The sequence below is a fragment of the Eubalaena glacialis genome, chromosome 3 (genome assembly GCF_028564815.1).
Source record: "Eubalaena glacialis isolate mEubGla1 chromosome 3, mEubGla1.1.hap2.+ XY, whole genome shotgun sequence".
In the NCBI taxonomy this organism is placed as follows: Eukaryota; Metazoa; Chordata; class Mammalia; order Artiodactyla; family Balaenidae; genus Eubalaena; species Eubalaena glacialis.
Window position 1 is genome coordinate 162690811 of NC_083718.1, and position 18658 is coordinate 162709468.

The 18658-nt window shown below is 42.6% G+C and overlaps 1 protein-coding gene across 2 annotated transcripts; it reads left to right on the top strand.

Moving 5' to 3' along the window:
- The first annotated feature begins 2202 nt into the window (after positions 1 to 2202).
- PPT1 (palmitoyl-protein thioesterase 1) lies at positions 2203 to 18621 on the top strand. 2 transcript variants are annotated; one of them, XM_061186737.1, is made up of 9 exons: positions 2203 to 2332; positions 5876 to 5985; positions 6211 to 6338; positions 6662 to 6732; positions 8658 to 8760; positions 12517 to 12607; positions 13451 to 13549; positions 15468 to 15539; positions 17145 to 18621. In XM_061186737.1, the coding sequence occupies exons 1-9, from the start codon at positions 2209 to 2211 to the stop codon at positions 17265 to 17267; spliced, it is 921 nt and encodes a 306-aa protein (XP_061042720.1). In that variant the 5' UTR covers positions 2203 to 2208; the 3' UTR covers positions 17268 to 18621. The 2 variants fall into 2 exon arrangements, with proteins under 2 accessions (XP_061042720.1, XP_061042721.1); XM_061186738.1 differs by lacking the exons at positions 5876 to 5985; positions 6211 to 6338; positions 6662 to 6732.
- The last annotated feature ends 37 nt before the right edge of the window (positions 18622 to 18658 follow it).

Consider the following 18658-nt stretch of genomic DNA (forward strand, 5'->3'; position numbering starts at 1 on the left):
ATATATGCTCATATGTATGTGTTATTTTCCAGGATTTTGTGGACCTAACAGTATGAGTTTTGATGGAATGGAGGCAGGATTGGAAGTCGTGACATGCTTGCTCCAGACCAGAATCTTCTATTTCTTTCCTTGACTGCCACTTATTGACATTTAAGATACTGAGCTGTAACCCTTTGCTTGCTGTGGATGAAATTTTAACTTTTAAAACTTTCTTGGGTATTGGTGGAAACAGAGTCTATGAGAAAGCTTTATTCCATTATCTTAACTGAGAAATACAATAATTTTTAATGTATATATATATCCTTTTTTCTGATTATAAAATTTATGTATCTGTACATATATCATTCATCATGTTGTATACCTTAAACTAATACAATGTTTTAATTATATCTCAATAAAACTGGGGGGAAAACCTGGGAAAAATAAAAGTTATGTATCCTTCCTATAAAAATTCAAACTATACAGAAGCATATAAAGTAAAACATGAAAGTTCCTTATAATTGTCAGCTGAAAATTGTTGCTCATCATGTCACACTACAAGAATGAAGTCACTAGCCACTGCAGTCTTTGACCTTCAACACCCCCTGAAAGGAGTTCAGGGTGGAGATCAGGAATGAGGCACTCTGTGCTTGAACAAACTGGCAGAACAGGCCTCCAGATAGTTAGATATTTTCAGGAGAAGATTTTTGGAGCCCAATTTCTTGCATCTTCTCATATCCAGGAAAGCACTGAAATCATTAACAGAAACATCTGTTCCTCCTGACTAGCAGCTACCTTCTTGTCACTAGCAGCAACCCTCTACCAAAATGTGTGTTTGACTGCATGCATCCCCCTTCACCTAAATCACATATATACTGACCTCCCCCTTACCTCTTCGGAGCAGTTCCTCAGAGCTATCTGAGAGGCTGCATCAGGGGCTATAGGGCTCACTTTGCCCCAAATAAAACTTAACTCACAACTCTCATGTTGTGCATTTTTTTTCAGTCAACATAATACAGCCCCAAGAATATCACTCTTAACAGTTCCCTGATCTTTTCGTATATTTATTTTCTTTCTTTTTGCTTGTCAGTTCTTCGGTCTTTCAGTCAAAATCACTAGAAACACGTGAATATATAGATTAAAAAACAGCTGTTTTAATGTAGGTTTTACATACCATAAAAATTCACCGATTTCACGTATACAACCCAATGATTTTTGGTAACTATAGAGTGGTACAACCATCACCACAACACATGTACTTCTTGCAAAAATACAGTTACTAGCTCTTCCTTTACAATATATCGAAAACATTTTTCGTGTCACTATATACAAATTTACCTTATCCTTTATAAAATCTGCTTCACAATATTCCATTGTATAGTGGATACACTTTAATTCACTTAACGTATTCTCCATTTAAACAATTTCAATGTTTTTCCGAAAAAAAAATTTTTGAGCAGGGAACTAAAATGGTGAAAGTGGATTGAGATCATGAATCTGGAGGCAAATGAAAAAGGGTAAAATGGTGGATGAGAGTTTCCTGCAATAACCCAGCTCTAAGATTAGACCAGGAAGTGGCAGTGGCTTTTTCCATCACTCTTGCATCCATCAGATGCTCTTGTCAGTCTGCAAGCTCTGCCATTTCTAAAAAACAGGTAGCTTTCCTGTCTACCTTAGCTCATAACAGTCCTTCTCCCGCATTTCATCTTTGCCTGTTGAAGTCCTATCTTTCCTTCATGATAGAGAATACCACACTGCCATGATTAGCCCTGGAAATTATCCCTCCTCTTCAAATTCTGATAGAGAGCTGAGTCCTTCCTTCTTTTCCTCCTTCCACAAAGTACTTTTCTTCCAAAGGCAGTGCAATGCAGAGGTTAAGAGCAAAGACTTTGGATCCACCAATTTACTCTCTGTGAACTTGGTTCCTAACCCAAATGCTCAGTGCCTCAGTGTCCTGACCCATAAAATGGGGAGAAGTGTATTCGGCGTTGTTACGAGGATTAAATCAGATACCAGATGTAAAGCGCTTAGAATAGTGTTTGATGCGTAGGAAGCGCTGAATAAACGTTGGCTTGCATTTGATTCCTGCTGGCGGTCTGTTCGCTAGGGTAACACTCCAGGACAGACACCCGTCCGCGCAGCTGCCCACGCGGAGCTGTGGAGGCTGCGACCCAGCCCCTCCCGCGCCAGGTCCAGGAGAGGGGAGGGCGGTCATGTGATTGAGTCAAGATGGCGTCGTCCAGCTTCTTGTGGCTCTTGGCTCTCGCTTTCCTGCCGGCGTCCTGCGCTTCCCTGGCACTGGGGCATCTTGACCCGCCGGCCCCTCTGCCTCTGGTGATCTGGCATGGGATGGGTAAGTGAAGGAAGGAGTGAGAAGAGAGTCAAAAGGTTTTGGCGACTCTTTCCCTCTCCAAACCTGTGTTCGCGTCTGCAAAGTGCAAGTGTGGAGGGCGAGGACCGTGGTCACACAGCACCCGGCTGTCCCCACGGTTTAGGATTTGGGGGTTACTCTGCATTGGAAAAGGAGATGCGGAAGGAGCTGTCTTTTGGTGAGCGCTCACAGAGGGCTGTGCACTGCGGTAGGGTTTTACGTGGTGTCCTGGTTTAATCCCCATGGCAGTGGCGTCAGGGTGCAGCATCAGACACTTGCTCGGGGAAGGCTGGGCTGTGGCTGCATGACCGGGGCATCCATCCTTTTGTTCATTCACACATTGAAGAGATTTGTTAGGCACCAGTAGTTCATTTCTACATTTGACACATAGTTATTGAATACCTACTGGATGGTGAGGATACAGCAGTGAACGAAATAGACTAAATTCTTTGCTCTTTTAGAACTTTTCAGTGGGAGAGACAGACTATAATATAACATAATAATATGATGTAATATAATATGTCAAATGGTGATACGTGCAATGGAGAAAAATAAAACAGAGAGGGGGATAGAGACTGCAAGTGGGGACTTGCAGTTTTATAGAGCAAGGTCAGGAAAGGATTCACTGAGAAAGTGACACCTGAGCAAAGACCTGAAGTCGATGAGGGAAGATGCTATGTGAATACCTAGTGGAAGGAACAGCAAATGCAAAGGCCATGAGGCAGAAGTATGTCAGGTATGCTGGTATGTTCAAGGAACAGCATTCAGGTCATTGTAGCTGGAAGAAAATAGGTGTTTAGTGAGCAAGAAGAAAATAGGTGTTTAGTTCAGGGATGGGAGGGGGATGGGGGTGGCCTGCTGATGTTGTTGGGCCTACTAAGGCTACTGTAGGAACTTTGGCTAGAATGAGATGGGAAGTTCTTGTGGGTTTTGAGCAGATGAGTGACATGATCTGATTTGCACTTTAAAAGCACTCTAGTTGCTATATGGAGAATAGATTGTAGGGGGTCGTGGACCTTTGCAAGGAGAAAAGTTAGGAAGCTTTTGCAGTAATCTAAACAAGAGGTGATGGTGACTTGAAACAGTTTAGTAATAGAGGAGATGTTGAGAAGTGGTCAAAGTTTGGAAATAGTTTGAAGATGGAACCAATGGGATTTGCTAACAGGTTAGATGTGGGATGAGAAAGGAGTCAAGGATGATTCCACGGGTTTTGGCCTGGACAGTGAGAAGGATGACGTTGTCATTTTACCAAAATGGGGAAGCCTGTAGGGTGAGCAAATTTGGGATGAAAACCAAGAGTCTGCTTTTGGGACTCTTGAGATGTTTGTTACACATCCAGGAGATGTAGAGGCATTTGGAGTGTGGAGTCCAAGACAGATACAGGCTGGAGATTAAAGTTGGGAGCCTTTGGCATATGGCTGGTATTTAAAGCCATGGAACTGGGCGAGATCACCTAGGGAGTGAGTGTACACAGAGGAGGGAAGAGGTCTAAAGACCGAGACCTGAGGCAGTCCCAGCATTTGGAGGTTGAGGAGATGAGGAGGAATTAGCAAAGGAGACAGTGATGGAATGACTAGGGAGGCAGTAGAGTCAGGAGAAGGCAGAGTCCTGGAAGCCACATGAAAATGTTTCAAGAGGAAGGGAGTAAAAAACTGTGAGATGTTGATGACAGGTCAAATAAGATGAGGGCTGAGAATTGGTTATTGGATTTAGGAATAGGAAGATCACTAATGACCTTGACAAAAGCACTTTTAGGGGAGTGGTGAGAGTGAGAGCCTTTTTGAAATGGCTTAAGGAAAAATGTTCAGAGAGGAATTAGAGTCAGTAAATAGAGACAGTTCTTTCAAGGCTCTGTGCCAGGGCCTGGGGCTACTACTGTGGAGTTAAAGGAGAACAGGGGAGCTCCGTGCCCTCCCAGAGCACAGTCACTCTGTATGGGAGGCAGTTAAGTAACCCACGATTATAGTTCAGTGCAAGAAATCAAAGATGCTTGAGGCCTTTTCCTTCTTTAAAAACAAATTCTTAAGCTTATTCTCAGGTTGAAAATGGGATGATTAAGTTCAAAATGGAAAATGATCTCAGCCCAGTTCTCCCACTCAGCGGCCACTTTGCTTCCTATTCTTAGTTCTGGTTCCTTGAAACAGGAAAAAAAAAAAGCAAAATGTAAGTTCAAGGCCAGCACTTACATGAACGCAAGAGTTAGCACCTCCTTAAATTTTGTGTCCTAGGCACTTTACTTGTCTTACTGTAGTCCTGGCCCTGAAGAGAAATCAGATTCCAAAGTGCTTTTGAGTCTATTAACCCCAAATGTTCTAGATGATAAGGGAATCTGCACCCCTGCTTATTTTCAGTTGTGAATTTGGTGTCCCCATTATATTGTGTGGGCTTTTGAAGTTTGTTATTACCTGATAAACATGAGCTGAGCAAAAAATGTTGTTCTCTCTTTTTGTTGTTGCTGAGGTGAAATTCATATAACATACAATTAACCATGTTAAAGTATAAAATTCAGTGACATTTAGTGTATTCACGTTGTGCAATCACCACTTCTCTCTAGTTTCAAAACTTTTTCATCATCCCAGAAAATACCTGTACCCATTAAGGAATCACTCTTCAGCCCCCACTTCCCATCACCCCCAGGAAATGTTCAGTCTGCTTTCTGTTTCAATGGGTTTGCCTATTCTGGATGTATCATATAAAAGGAATTATACAATATGTTACCTTTTGTCTCTGGCTTATTTCACTTATAATAATGTTTTCGAGGTTCATCCACATTGTAGCATGTGTCAATACTTTGTTCCTTTTTATGGTGGAATAATATTTTATTGTGTATATGTACCACAATTGTTTATCCAGTCATCCATTGATGGACATTTGGGTGTTTTCCACCTTTTAGCTATTACAAATAATGCTGCTTTAAATATTCTTCTACAAATCTCTGTAGGGACATACGTTTTCACTTCTCTTGGGTATGTATCCAGAAGTGAAATTGATGTGTCATATGGTCATTGTATGTTTAAATTTTTGAGGAACCATCAAATTGTTTTCATGGTGGCTGCACCATATTACATTTTCACCAGCAATGTAAAGGGTTCCTATTTCTCCCTATCTTTGCCAACACTTGTTATTTTCCATGTTTAAATGAATTAATTTTTTTAAAAATTAAAGCCATCCTAGTAGTTGTGCAGTGGTATCTCATTGTCATTTTGATTTGCATTTCCTTAATGACCACTGATGTTGAACATATTTTCATGTGCTTGTTGGCCATTTGTATATCTTCTTTGGAGAGATGTCTGTTCATGTCCTTTTCCCATTTCAAATAGATTGTCTTCTTGTTGTGGAGTTGTAGAGTTCTTTGTATATTCCAGATATTAAACCCTTATCAAGTATATGTTTTGCAAATATTTTCTCCCATTCTGTATGTTGTCTTTTCACATTTTCATTAATGCTTTTAAAGCACAGAAGTTTTTTTAAAAAAAATAATGTTTTTTTTACTCATGAGTTTCCACGATTGCCTTTGTTGTCTAGGAGACAGCTGTTGTAATCCCTTAAGCATGGGCGCTATTAAAAAAATGGTCGAGAAGAAAATACCTGGAATTTACGTCTTGTCTTTAGAGATTGGGAAGACCCTGGTAGAGGTGAGGCCCCTCACGGCTCTGTTCCTTTGAAGGTTTGCTGACTGATTTCATAGAATATACTATTAAGATGCTTAACCTTGTATTTTTAGCAGCAGATCATACACTGATACTTTAGTTCTTGAGTGGCTTCTGTGAGGGTACCAACCTAAACAAGTTTGCTCTTAGAGAAGGTGCCAGTGATAGTTTTCAGCCCCATCCTTTCACTTCTCGTGGCTCTTCTTTTAGGATGTGGAGAACAGCTTCTTTTTGAATGTCAACTCCCAAGTAACAACGGTGTGTCAGATTCTTGCTAAGGATCCTAAATTGCAGCAAGGCTACAATGCTATGGGATTCTCCCAGGGAGGCCAATTTCTGTAAGTCCCTTTTTGTTATATCACTTACATGGAACTGATTTTTTTTCCTTTGATTCAGATAGATCTACCAATTCAGTTCTTTTGGAATCTTCACCTATTTTGGAAGGGAAACTCTTCTAAAATATCCCCATGGAAGAAGTTCTATGGAGCTTAATTTATTTTCTGTGAAGGAGTAAAGATTTGTTTGGCGGTATCAGAGGAAAGTCCTGAAACTTTGTGGCTTTGGGGAGCCACAGAGATTAAGTAGCTTAATCTAGGAAGTTAATTGTTGATGATACATTTCCATCTGACAGTTGGAACTGATAATCCTTTTTTTTCTCCAGGAGGGCAGTGGTTCAGAGATGCCCATCACCTCCTATGATCAATCTCATATCAGTTGGGGGACAACATCAAGGTAACTTTGTCCCCTGTGCCTAAAAAATTCTAGCAGCTCTATTTGTACAAGAAGTCAGCCATCCTTGCAAAAATCCTGTTTTTCTAATTTATAACAAATTAGCCAGGAGAGATGACGAAATAGGATTCCAGAGGCCTGGAACACAGGTGAATCATTAGGTTACCACCTACTTCTCTCTAATTTAATTGACATGATTTCATGGAGGTGAGATGGTTGCAGCCACGTAGCAGGTGGTGGTTTAGGAGTTAGGAAAGTCCAGCAACCTTTCCTTTTTTTTCTTTAAAAAATTTATTTATTTATTTATTTGTTTGTTTTTGGCTGCGTTGGGTCTTCGTTGCTGCGCGCAGGCTTTCTCTAGTTGCGGCGAACAGGGGCTACTCTTCGTTGTGGTGCGCGGGCTCCTCATTGCGGTGGCTTCTCTTGTTGTGGAGCATGGCCTCTAGGTGCGTGGGCTTCAGTAGTTGCGGCACGCAGTCTCAGTACTTGTGGCCTGTGGGCTCAGTAGTTGTGGCTCGCAGGCTCAGTAGTTGTGGCGCACGGGCTTAGTTGCTCCACGGCATGTGGGACCCTCCCGGACCAGGGCTCTAACCCGTGTCCCCTGCGCTGGCAGGCGGATTCTTAACTACCGCGCCACCAGGGAAGTCCCCCAACAACCTTTCCTGTTTTCTGACATGGGTGATGTCCTACTAAATTTAGACTTAGGCAAAGAATAGTGTCTAGGCTTTTTGTTAATTTTATAATTAACAGTAGAGATTAAATCTTGCAAAAAACAACAGGTTTGCTATTTAGACAGAATTATTTACTTTTGGGGGAAGATGTGTCTTTGGGATAGAACGTTATCTCTGTTCTGATGGATATAGCTGTTAGCTGGTAGGGTGTAGGGACAGACGGATTCTCCTTATAATCAGGAAACTGGCTTCACCCAATTAACAGTTACTGATGGGCAAGTAATTTGGTATCGTAGGTCCGTTTCACAGATGAGGGAAACTAAAATAAGACCCTGCCCATCTTGTGGGAATTTTTCAGAGGATGAAATGAAATAATAGGTAGGAAAATACTTTTTTAAAGTACACGTATTATGTAAATGCAAGTTGGTAGGAACAGCTTTATCATTCATTCATTGATTCTACAAATATTTATTAAAAACCTAGAAACAAGACAGACAAGGTTTCTGCCTTCATGAAACTTCCATTCTAGTGGGGGGGAGAATAGACATGAAATAGGTAAACAAATAAATACAAATAGTGGTAACTATGATAAAGAAAAAAAAATAGGATAATAGGAAGAATGGTGGTTGTATTGGTGAAAGGTGTGGGCTCTGGAGCCAAACTGCCTGTGTTCATATCCTGGCTCCATCACTTACTGTCTAACCTTAGACAAGGTATCTGACCTCTCTGTTTGAAAGTTTCCTTAAAAAAAGAAAAAAAGTTTCCTATCTGTAATATGGTGCAAATGATTTCTACTCTACAGGGTGGTTGTGAGGATTAAATTAATTATTGCCAATATATGCTTAGAACTGGTATGTCTGGTACCCCTCAAAATGTTATTAATGAGGATGATGAGGATGCAAGTATAATTGGGCGAGGGGAAGGAACTGGGGTTGGGCACTGCTTGCGTTAGGGCACTCAGATATGACTTCTCTAAACCAAGACCCAAGAGATGAGAATGAGGCCAGCCATTGAAGCAGTAAGAGAAGTACATACTCCAGAGAGAAGCAGATGCAAAGGTCCTGAGGCAGAAAAGAGTGTGGGAACACCAGGAGGAAGCTGGTTATAGTATTAATTCTCAAAACATTATTTTCTTGAGGAATAAATGAACAAGATCAGGGTCTAGTTCTGGTTTTTGTTTCTTGCAATGCCCTTCACATAGTAGGTATTCAGTACATGACTACTGAAGGCATGGATGTTTGTCTTCTACTACTATAGGTGTTTTTGGACTCCCTCGGTGCCCAGGAGAGAGCTCTCACATCTGTGACTTGATCAGAAAAACACTGAATGCTGGAGCTTACAACAAAGCTATACAAGAACGGTATGTATGGTTAGCTGAAAAGGATACAGAACTGTCACTAATGAAAATATCATGCTGACTTTCATGCTAACCGTGATGCTAGGAGTAGTTGCTAGTGATTTTCAAATGAGATATTTATTGTAAATATGTCTATACTACCTGCTTCATTTTATTGTAAACCTAAAACTGCTCTAATATTAATTTAAAGGAAGGGAAGACATTTTTCTATGAAAGAAGAATGTAATTATAACAATATATATATTTTTTTTACTTTTTGGCCATGCCACGAGGCATGTGGGATCTTAGTTCCCCAACCAGGGATTGAACCCTGGTCCCCAGTAGTGGAAGTGCAGAGTCTTAACTGCTGGACCACTAGGGAAGTCCCCACAACAATACATTTTCATCTGTAAAACAAAAAACAAAAAAGCCTTTAGAAAGTAGTAAGCCCAAGGAATTGATGTTAATATTTGGAGGACAGATTCTTTCTGTTGTCAGCAGTGAGGGGTTAGCCTCCTACGTCAGTGTCCTTAGCTACCTGTGTTTGGGTATTTAACAATATACAAAATCGCTTTCAGAGTGTGTTCTCCTTCAGTTGTTTCCAAACTTAAATTATACATCAGACCCCCTGGGAAATTCATTAAAAATGAATTCCAGGGCTCCATCCCTAGAAATTTGAATTCAGTAGGTCTGGAGTATTCTGGGTGATAACTGAGATTTGGAATCAACTAGTATGGTTTTGGTATCTATCCTATGGGTCTTCCAAGTGTATGATTCTTGTTTGATAGCAGCTCTTCAATACAACACTTCCTTGAAGGCCTGTCCAAGGTACAGCCTTGTGAATAACTGGCCTGTAGAAGAGACCTGCAGCTACCTCTCTTTTCCTTTCCTACCCATTGGCTGGCTACACGTGTAGCCACAAAGCTGTCTTGGGTCAACAGTGCCACCTGATGGTCAGTGAAGGAAACTAAGAGACTTTATATCTCCACCTCCTACCCACTCAGGCAACTCAAACCACTGCTAAGCTTTACCCCTTCCCTGGTTTGACTAGTCACAGCTTGGTTATTTATGTCCAAATATTCTCTGTTCTCATGGGTATGTATGATCTGTTTAAACTACATTGTTCTTTATTCTTTACTCTTTATTCTTCTAACTATTGCTCAGATGCCTCAGAAAGAATCCACCCTTTTCTTTCTTTGTGTTTCCTTCTTTGGTGAACCAAACACAATTGGAATTATTATTGACTGTAGAGGAGCAGTCAGCTGGGGGGTGGGGGGACAGTGACACCTAAGTACTGATTAAAAGTGGTACATGGATGTGTTTATCTTCACTTCCTTCTTAACCTTTAATAAACTGGTAGCAAAAGAATAAAAAGTGATAAACCCACAAGGGCAAAGAGAACAGGAGAGGAGAGAAGAGATAATAAAAGACGTCATTTTTTTTGAAAGACAGAAAGCAAATTAATGAGTGATAACTGTTTTAGCAGAGCAGAAAATTCTGAAACCTTTATGTCTGTGGAGGGATACACTGACAAGAAGGAACTAGCTTCACTTTTTACAGTCCCAGAAAGACTCAGGAATTAGATGCCTAAGATACCTTGGAAGGTAGAGTAAGTGCATGGGACTTTTTGTTGAAAATCTATATAAACAATGATCAAACTCCTTAGTTCCCTGAAATGCACGTCCAAGTGACTGCTCCTCCCCCACCCTGACAAGAGAAGCCAAATTTATTTTCTGGAGCAGTTTGACTGAAGAAGTACCAGGGGAATTCCCTGGCGGTCCAGTGGTTAGGACTCCATGCTTCCACTGCAGGGGGCATGGGTTTGATCCCTGGTCGGAGAACTAAGACCCAGCATGCCGTGTCATGTGGCCAAAAAAGAAAAAAAATTAAAAAAAAAAAAAAAAGTAGTACCAGACTTCGAGATAACAAGCACCTGACAGTGGTAAGACACCATATTGAAAACACACCCCGTCCCATTCTGCTCCTAGAATGATAGCAGCCAGGCTTATTACCTGCTAGGCAGAAGTTTGACAGATCCCTCTCTGAAAAAACTGATTGGTCCCAGAGAAAAGACCTACAGGTTCATGTTTTGGAATCCTTCAACAAGTAAGGACTCCTCCTGACTACCACGTAGTCAAGCCACCAGTAGATAAGCTCTGTTCTTGCGTGAAGAACTTTCAGTCAGCTTCTTTAAATATGAACAGTGAGCCAAGGACCCCCAGTCAGACATCTGAGGAAAGCTTCCAAAATGAAAGACCAAAACAAGCAAAAAGTAAAAAGGAACTTGGAAGAAACAGATGGCAATTCAAGGAGCTGAAGAAAACCTTAAAAAAAAAAAAAAAAAAGCCTGTATTATTATCTTCAGAGATAAGAGATCATCCATGACGCTAGAAGAGAATGCAAATAGAACCAATCATCAGAGAGAAAGAGATCCTGGAAGTTAAAAATAAGATAACCAAAACAAAAATGTGTTAGCGGTATGGGAATATAAAGTTGAGGAAATTTCTTGGAAATTAGAACAAAATCTCAATGAGGTAGAAAAAAAGGGGGGGAACAGGTAAAATTAGAGAAGCCATTCAAGAAGTTCAATACCTGCCTGATTGGAGTTTCAAAAAGAGAACAGAGGAAAGAGTGGATTGGAATTATCAAAGAAGTAATATGAGAACACTTCTCAGAACTATGGGACATGAGTTTCCAGATCGAAAGGGCTCACCAAGTAGTCAGGGGTGAAAAAAGACCCACATCCAGGTATATTCCCGTGAAGTGTCAGAACACTGTGGGTAAAGAGCAGACAGACCCCAGTGAGGCCGCCCACTGACTCCCTGACAGCAAAACTACTAGCTAGAAGGCAGTGGTGCAGTACCTTTGTCTTCTGAGAAAAAATGATTTCCAACGTAGAATTCTCTATTGAACCTGGAAGTAGCAATCAGATGTGAAGGGAAAATAAAGACATCTTCAGACATGTAAAAAGAAAAGACATGGCCTTCCATATTCTCTCTCTAGGGGGTTGTTGGAGAGGCTCAGTGCTACACTGTCCAGCTGTGTGGCCTTGGATGTCCTTGAGCCTGCTTCTCCTCACCTCCAGCATGAGGCTAATGGTGCTTTCCCGCAGGGTTGCTGTGAGGATTAGACCAGTGGAGTGTGAAGCTATCAGTGCAGTGCTCAGCTCATAGTGAGGAGGCGGCGTTGGGCTGGTACCACTAGTGGTGCTGTGTTGAAAATATTTATTCAACTTTAGCTTTCTCTTTCCTTTATTTATAAGTATTGCGGTGGTTGTGTTGTCTCTAAGTTTTAGTTGCACTTAAAATATTTTGTTCATAATTTAATCAAGTACTGAACTATTACTGTTTGCCAGGCCCCATTGTAAGTCTTGCAGATACAGTGGAGAATAAGACAATTAGGGTAACATGCTCTTGTAAATAAGACATTTAGGGTAACATACTCTGTTTACTTGGAGAAAGGGGGTCTCCAAGTAAACAGATGCACTAGATAACAGTGCTAAGCCCGTGGCAGAAAGAAACAGGGTGCAGCAATGGACAGTAATGGAGGAGGTGCCTAGTTTGGACAGAACGGTCTTTGAAGAAAAGATATTTAAGCTGGGATCTCAACGACGAGAAGGAGCATAGGGAGATGCTAAGAAAAAAGGGATCAGGCAGAGGGAACAGAAGGCTCTGGTCCTTTGTCCCTTTGAAGTCTCTTGGTGGCCTGTGCACCGGGGCATGCCCCGGGAGTGCTGACCGAAGTGCAGCTTGGTCACCTTTCTTTCTTTTTCTCCCACAGCCTGGTGCAAGCAGAATACTGGCACGACCCCATAAAGGAGGACATATACCGCAACCACAGCATCTTCTTGGCAGATATTAATCAGGAGAGAGTAAGCACCCAACCCAGGCTACCATAGATGTGCATTCATTTTCCTGTTTGGGGCATTATAAACAGATTAGCAGTGACCGTTTATTCATAATATCCTAGGCAGAATCCAGGAAACAGGAAGTTCTGTTTTTTGGGAGGCGGTGCTTATGAGATTCCGTTCCTTTTAGGGAGGCTGAAATTCATGTGGCTTTCTTCCTGTAGGTTCTTCCTCTTTCCTAGTGTTGAAGCAGCAGGGTGAGCTCAGTAGGTGCTGGCTGGCTTACATGGAACTTCAGCTGCTGCCTTACTGAGGGAAGCCTTTCTAGTGGATCCTTTTTGGGTCATATTTTCTCAGAAGAGTAATTTACTTAGAAGAGAGACTGCGGAGGGGACTGAGCGTGTCCCAAAGTTGAGCATGCTTTGGGAGGTTCTGGTAGACTAGATGGCTCCATTTATATTGGGCTTATCTGGAGGTTTAAAGCAAACAAAAACAGAATTTGAAGGGGGGTGGTGGGAATAGAATAGTATAGCAGAACCACTCAGAGTTTGTAGTTTCTTATTTTGCCTTGGTTTTCTCTGGCTAGAAGCCTTTAACCTATGTGATGGAGGCCTTTGGAGTGCAGTGACGGATTCATGGTGGCACCAGTATGCCATGGTTGGTGGGAGCATTGTCAGTCAGATACGATGGTAAGAAAAGGCTGTACCTGGTATATTCTGGGAAGGAAGCTAGAAAAGCAGCCCATACCATGGAGAAGAAACATGGTGGTCCAGGGTCAGGGAGACCAGAGCACTGAAAGGTTTTAATTCCCCAGCTATAACCTGATGGTGGTGTCCCTGAGGTACTTACTGTTCGCCTTTTCTCCAGGGTGTCAATGAGTCCTACAAGAAAAACCTGATGGCCTTGAAGAAGTTTGTGATGGTGAAATTCCTCAATGATTCCATTGTGGACCCCGTGGATTCTGAGGTGAGATGCTGCTTAGGCCACAGCATGCCAGGAGACCATCAGTAAATGGCATTAAAACACAGCTGCATGACTTCCCTGGTGGTCCAGTGGTTAAGAATCCGCCTTGCAATGCAAGGGACGCGGGTTTGATCCCTGGTCGGGGAACTAAGATCCCACATGCCGCGGGGCGACTAAACCCGCACACCGCAACTACTGAGCCCATGCGCCCTGGAGCCCACATGCCACAACTAGAGAAACCTGCACACCGCAACTAGAGAGAAGCCCGCAATGAAGAGCCCACGCGCCACAACAAAGACCGAGTGCAGCTGAACTAAAAAAAGACAAGAAACAAACAAATGAAAAAAAGCCCACAGCTGCCTGCTGGGAAAAACTGTCAGTCCCTTTCACCCACCTTTGTGTAGAGCAGGGGTTCTGAGGTCTATAAATGGGACACTGAGGGTTGTAGCCCCCCAACCACCCAAAATTGTGTGCAAACTTAGTTGACCCTTGAAAAACGTGGGGGTTAGGGACACTGACCCTTCGCACAGTCACAAATCTACATATAACTTATAGTCGGCCCTCAGCATCCACAGTATTGGAAAAAAATCCACGTATAAGTGGACCGGAGCAGTTGAAACCCATGTTGTTCAAGGGTCAACTGTAGTTGCATCCTCTGAGGAAGGGTCTATAATTTTTATCAGATTTTCAGAGATCCGTGATCCAAAAAAGGTTCAGAACTATGAGTCCAAAGTCTATAAATTCCTGAGGTTCACATTCAAGGTCTGCCTTGACCTGGCTTCGATCTGTCTTTCCAACCTAATCTTAACTTCATGACCATTTCATATCCTCTCTGATCAAGCCATACTGTACTACTTGAAACGCCCCGGGCCTGGCATGTGCTTTTTCTTTTGTGTGTCTTTGTTCCTTTGTTCATGCTTTTCAGTCTCTAAAACGCCCTTCTGTGGGCTTCTCCGCCTGACATGCTCCTTATTCAGCTGTCACGGCCAATCTCAAGTGTCACTTCCTCCATCCAGGATGCCACCCCTCTTCCAAGCAGAATTTGCTACCACCCACCTGCTTTTTTTTTTGGTCGCGCCTCACAGCATGCGTGATCTTAGTTCTCAGACTAGGGATCGAACCCACACCCCCTGCAGTGGAAGCGCAGAGTCCTAACCACTGCACCGCCAGGGAATTGCCTTTGCTCCCTCTTTTAAAGAATCATCAGCCTCTGTTCTATCAGCATTCATCACATTGTGTCAGAGCACTAGAGACTAGCAAACTACACCTGTGGGCCAAATCCAGCCTGCCACATGCATTTGTATGGCGCACAAACTAAAAATGGTTTTTATATTTGTAAATGGTAGAAAAAAGTCAAAAGAATATTTGATGATGTGAAAATTACATGAAATTCAAATGTCAATGTCTATAAATAAAGTTTCATTAGAATGCAGCCATATTCATTTCAGAAACATTGCCTGTGGCAGCTTTTGCATTACAATGGCAGCATTTAGTAGCTGCAACCACGTGGCCCTTAAAGCCTAAAATATTTTGTATCTGGTCTTTATGGAAGTTTGCTGACCCCCATGCTGAACAATTAGTTGTTTCTGTGCATTGGACTAAAGCTTCTTGAAAACAGCGACTGTATACATATTCATCTTTGAATGTTTAGACTTCAGCACAAGGATTTTCACAGAGTAGGTGCTCAATAATTGTAGGAAGCAGCAATTCTGGGGAGTTGGAAAGCTCTTTGGAATGATTAACTCATAGCTCAGGACCCACCCTTAAGAAGAGATGACTCGAGACACGCTGTTTTCCCTCCTTGCTGCAGTGTTAGGGTGTTCAGTTTGTTGGTAGTCTTAGCTACTCGCCAGTCTTAAACCAGTTTGGCAGCACGCGCCATGTGTCTGATCTGACCTCATTTCTTCCTTCTCTCCTGCAGTGGTTTGGATTTTACAGAAGCGGCCAAGCCAAGGAAACCATTCCCTTACAGGAGAGCACCCTGTACACACAGGTAACTGGGGAAGAGAGGCGCAGTCCTTTTCAGCTCCTGCTTCCGGAAGCTGCTAGGTGCTTTGGTGACAGACCTTGTCTTTTTTTTTTTTTTTTTAATATTTATTGATTGATTGATTGCTGTGTTGGGTCTTCGTTTCTGTGCGAGGGCTTTCTCCAGTTGCGGCAAGCGGGGGCCACTCTTCATCGCGGTGCGCGGGCCTCTCACTATCACGGCCTCTCTTGTTGCGGAGCACAGGCTCCAGACGCGCAGGCTCAGTAATTGTGGCTCACGGGCCTAGTTGCTCCGTGGCATGTGGGATCTTCCCAGACCAGGGCTCGAACCCGTGTCCCCTGCATTGGCAGGCAGATTCTCAACCACTGCGCTGCCAGGGAAGCCCAGACCTTGTCTTGTACACCCCAGCACAGCAGGTGCTCGAGGCGTCTGACTCGTGTCTGATGTGGGCGAGGCTTGTTAGGCTGTTGATTGTTGCACTAGTTTATCAGGCATTGGTTTACCGAAGCCTACATCCTGAAGGTTGAAGGACCTGTACGTCATATGTTTTCAGGCATGTACAAGGGACACATCATCTCTGACTCCTTCCTTCTGATAACAAGGTTTAGAACCGGCTTCCTTTTCTGAGGCGTAGTCCACTACAAATCCAAGAAGCCCCCACGCGTGACAGAAACACTTCCAAACTAATCCTTACTTTAAAACAATAGATGCGCAAGTCCTGTTTTTAAATCAGGCACTGACACGGGGAACTCCTGCAGGAGACTGAGAGGAACAGAGCTGTGAATTTTGTTCAGCAGTAGGTCCTGTTTCTCAAGCAGAGGTGGCAGCATTTCACCACCTCCAGTTCTGAGGCCTTCCGTACTCTAAGGCTTTTATCTTGGGAGATACTCTCCCCAAAATGCAGAAGTGTTACATCTGAACCACTTGCCTTCTTTCTATTCAGATTCCTCCAAGTAATTTCAGAGGCCAATTGTCATCTCTTGGCTTTTCTCCTGCATCTGGTGCCCCATCTTGGGTGAGGTAAAAGGACAGGGAAGCTAGGATCTGTTAAGAGTTTTGGATATTACAACTAAGAACTTGTCATGAAACTCAAACTGATGGTAGCTACAGCAGAAGCAGCATTCTGGCACCATCATAACTGCTCATCTTCCCACCCATACTTGTTCTTCAGCACCCCAGCCGTGGGTCATGACATGTTCAGCTGCAGGATATGAAAGTGAGTTTTGTTACCTAAGGGTTGGATCTGTTTTAAGTTATCTAGCTAATGTTCTCCTGTCTTTGGCTCAGTCCCACTTAACTTGACATTTTGAGGCAGTTTTGTCCATGGCTTGCTCACTCATAGGTGGTCCTCCAGAAGCTTTGGGAAACTTTTCAGAAAGCAGAATATAAAACTGTATAGAATAACCTCAACTGCACATACATTTTTAATGCTTAGGGGAAAAACTGGAGGCAAGTATCCTTTTTGGCATTTTCAACAATACACCTAAATTTTAATACTCAAAAGAGAAAAGACTGCATTTTGAGAATATATCTCAAGTTAACTTTCTTTACGATTTCACTGTGAAGCTTTTCATTAAGCCTCTTGATTAATTATGGCCTTTCTCTCTGCAGGACCGCCTGGGGCTAAAGGCAATGGACAACGAAGGACAGCTGGTGTTCCTGGCTCTCGAAGGGGACCATCTTCAACTGTCTGAAGCATGGTTTTATGCCCACATCATACCCTTCCTTGAGTGAAACCCTTGTAGTTTGCACCAGAGCTCAGGGAACCCCTCACACTTCCAAACCAGTTCCCTCCATGCCCAAGCCTGAGCTCAGATCCAGCTAGAAACTAATCCTTCTCTTGTCACCGTCTAACATGCCCTGCTTGGAAAGATCCAAGATAGGAATCTTATCCTTTGCCTCATCCTATCAGCATATGGTGTTGAATGCAAGTTTAATTAGCTAATAACCACGGAGATTGTTTTACAACCCTTTGATGTGGTCAGACTGTTTTAGGAATCAGGAGTTTGCTGCAGGTCAGTGGCAGAACTGTGCCCAGGCCCGGAAGAGACTAAACACACTAAACCAATGAGATAGATAGAGTCTAAGGCAGATGCCTTTCTCAGGAAGATCTAGCCACATCTCAAACCAAGAGGCCAGTACCCAGGCCTAAGGTATTCACATAAATGCTTTCTCAGTTGTGCTGGTGGAGATTTGACCGGTGCTTGGAGAAGTATTGCTTGGTTGACGCGTCCACATAATTTCTTGAGGCTGTCCTCCTCTCTTTGAGTGTGTTGCTTTCTGTGGTGTCTTAGCTATTATTAGACAAATTCGGGCAGCCCACCATCTCGCCTTGGTAGCACTTTTTTTTGTCTCCTCAGGTAGTGATGAATTTGTTGCTCTGTCACAAAAGGAGGGAAATAGCACCCAATTGGATTGCTTAAGGGAGGAAGTGTACATATTGCTTAACTTAGATGGGGCGGGGGAGGTTTAAAGAAAAACAGGAGGAGGTAGTTGGTTCTTTCCATTCCATCCTTGATGAACCTGCGCTTTCTAAATATGACTAGTGGTGTGGATTCTAGAGTCACTCTATTGCTGGCATTAGCAAAGAATGGGAGGAAAAATGCGAAGAGATCAGGCTTTCTAACTTCCATCTCAAAAATTTGAGATTACCGCACACTTCAAACTGCTTCTGATGTGTTCTGTGAAAAAAAGAGTGCTCAAAAAGCTTAGGGAGTATTCCATATCCCTTTTCTCCTCTTGAAGATCAACCCACCTTAGAATATTAAGGACTCTGAGAATTCCTGTTACAGTAAAGAAAACTAACCGTAATCTACCGTTTCCCACGCTATTTGAGCATGGACGTCTTAACCCCCAATCCCTCATCCCATGAAAACCGAGCAACACTTTTTGGAAGATTGTTCTGCAGAATGCCAGTTTGCGGAAATGGGTAGCTATACTTGAGGGAAGCACTTTGTTAGTGCTGCAAAGTTTACCCTCTGTGATTTTTCTTTCACCTCTCTCAAGACTTTTCAACTAAGAGGATGAAAGGCAAGAAGTGGGGACGTGTGAAAATTTTATGTTGTTTACAATAAAGAGTAGTTTCTTATCCTTGGTGTCATTTTTCTTTTCAAAGTTCTTACATC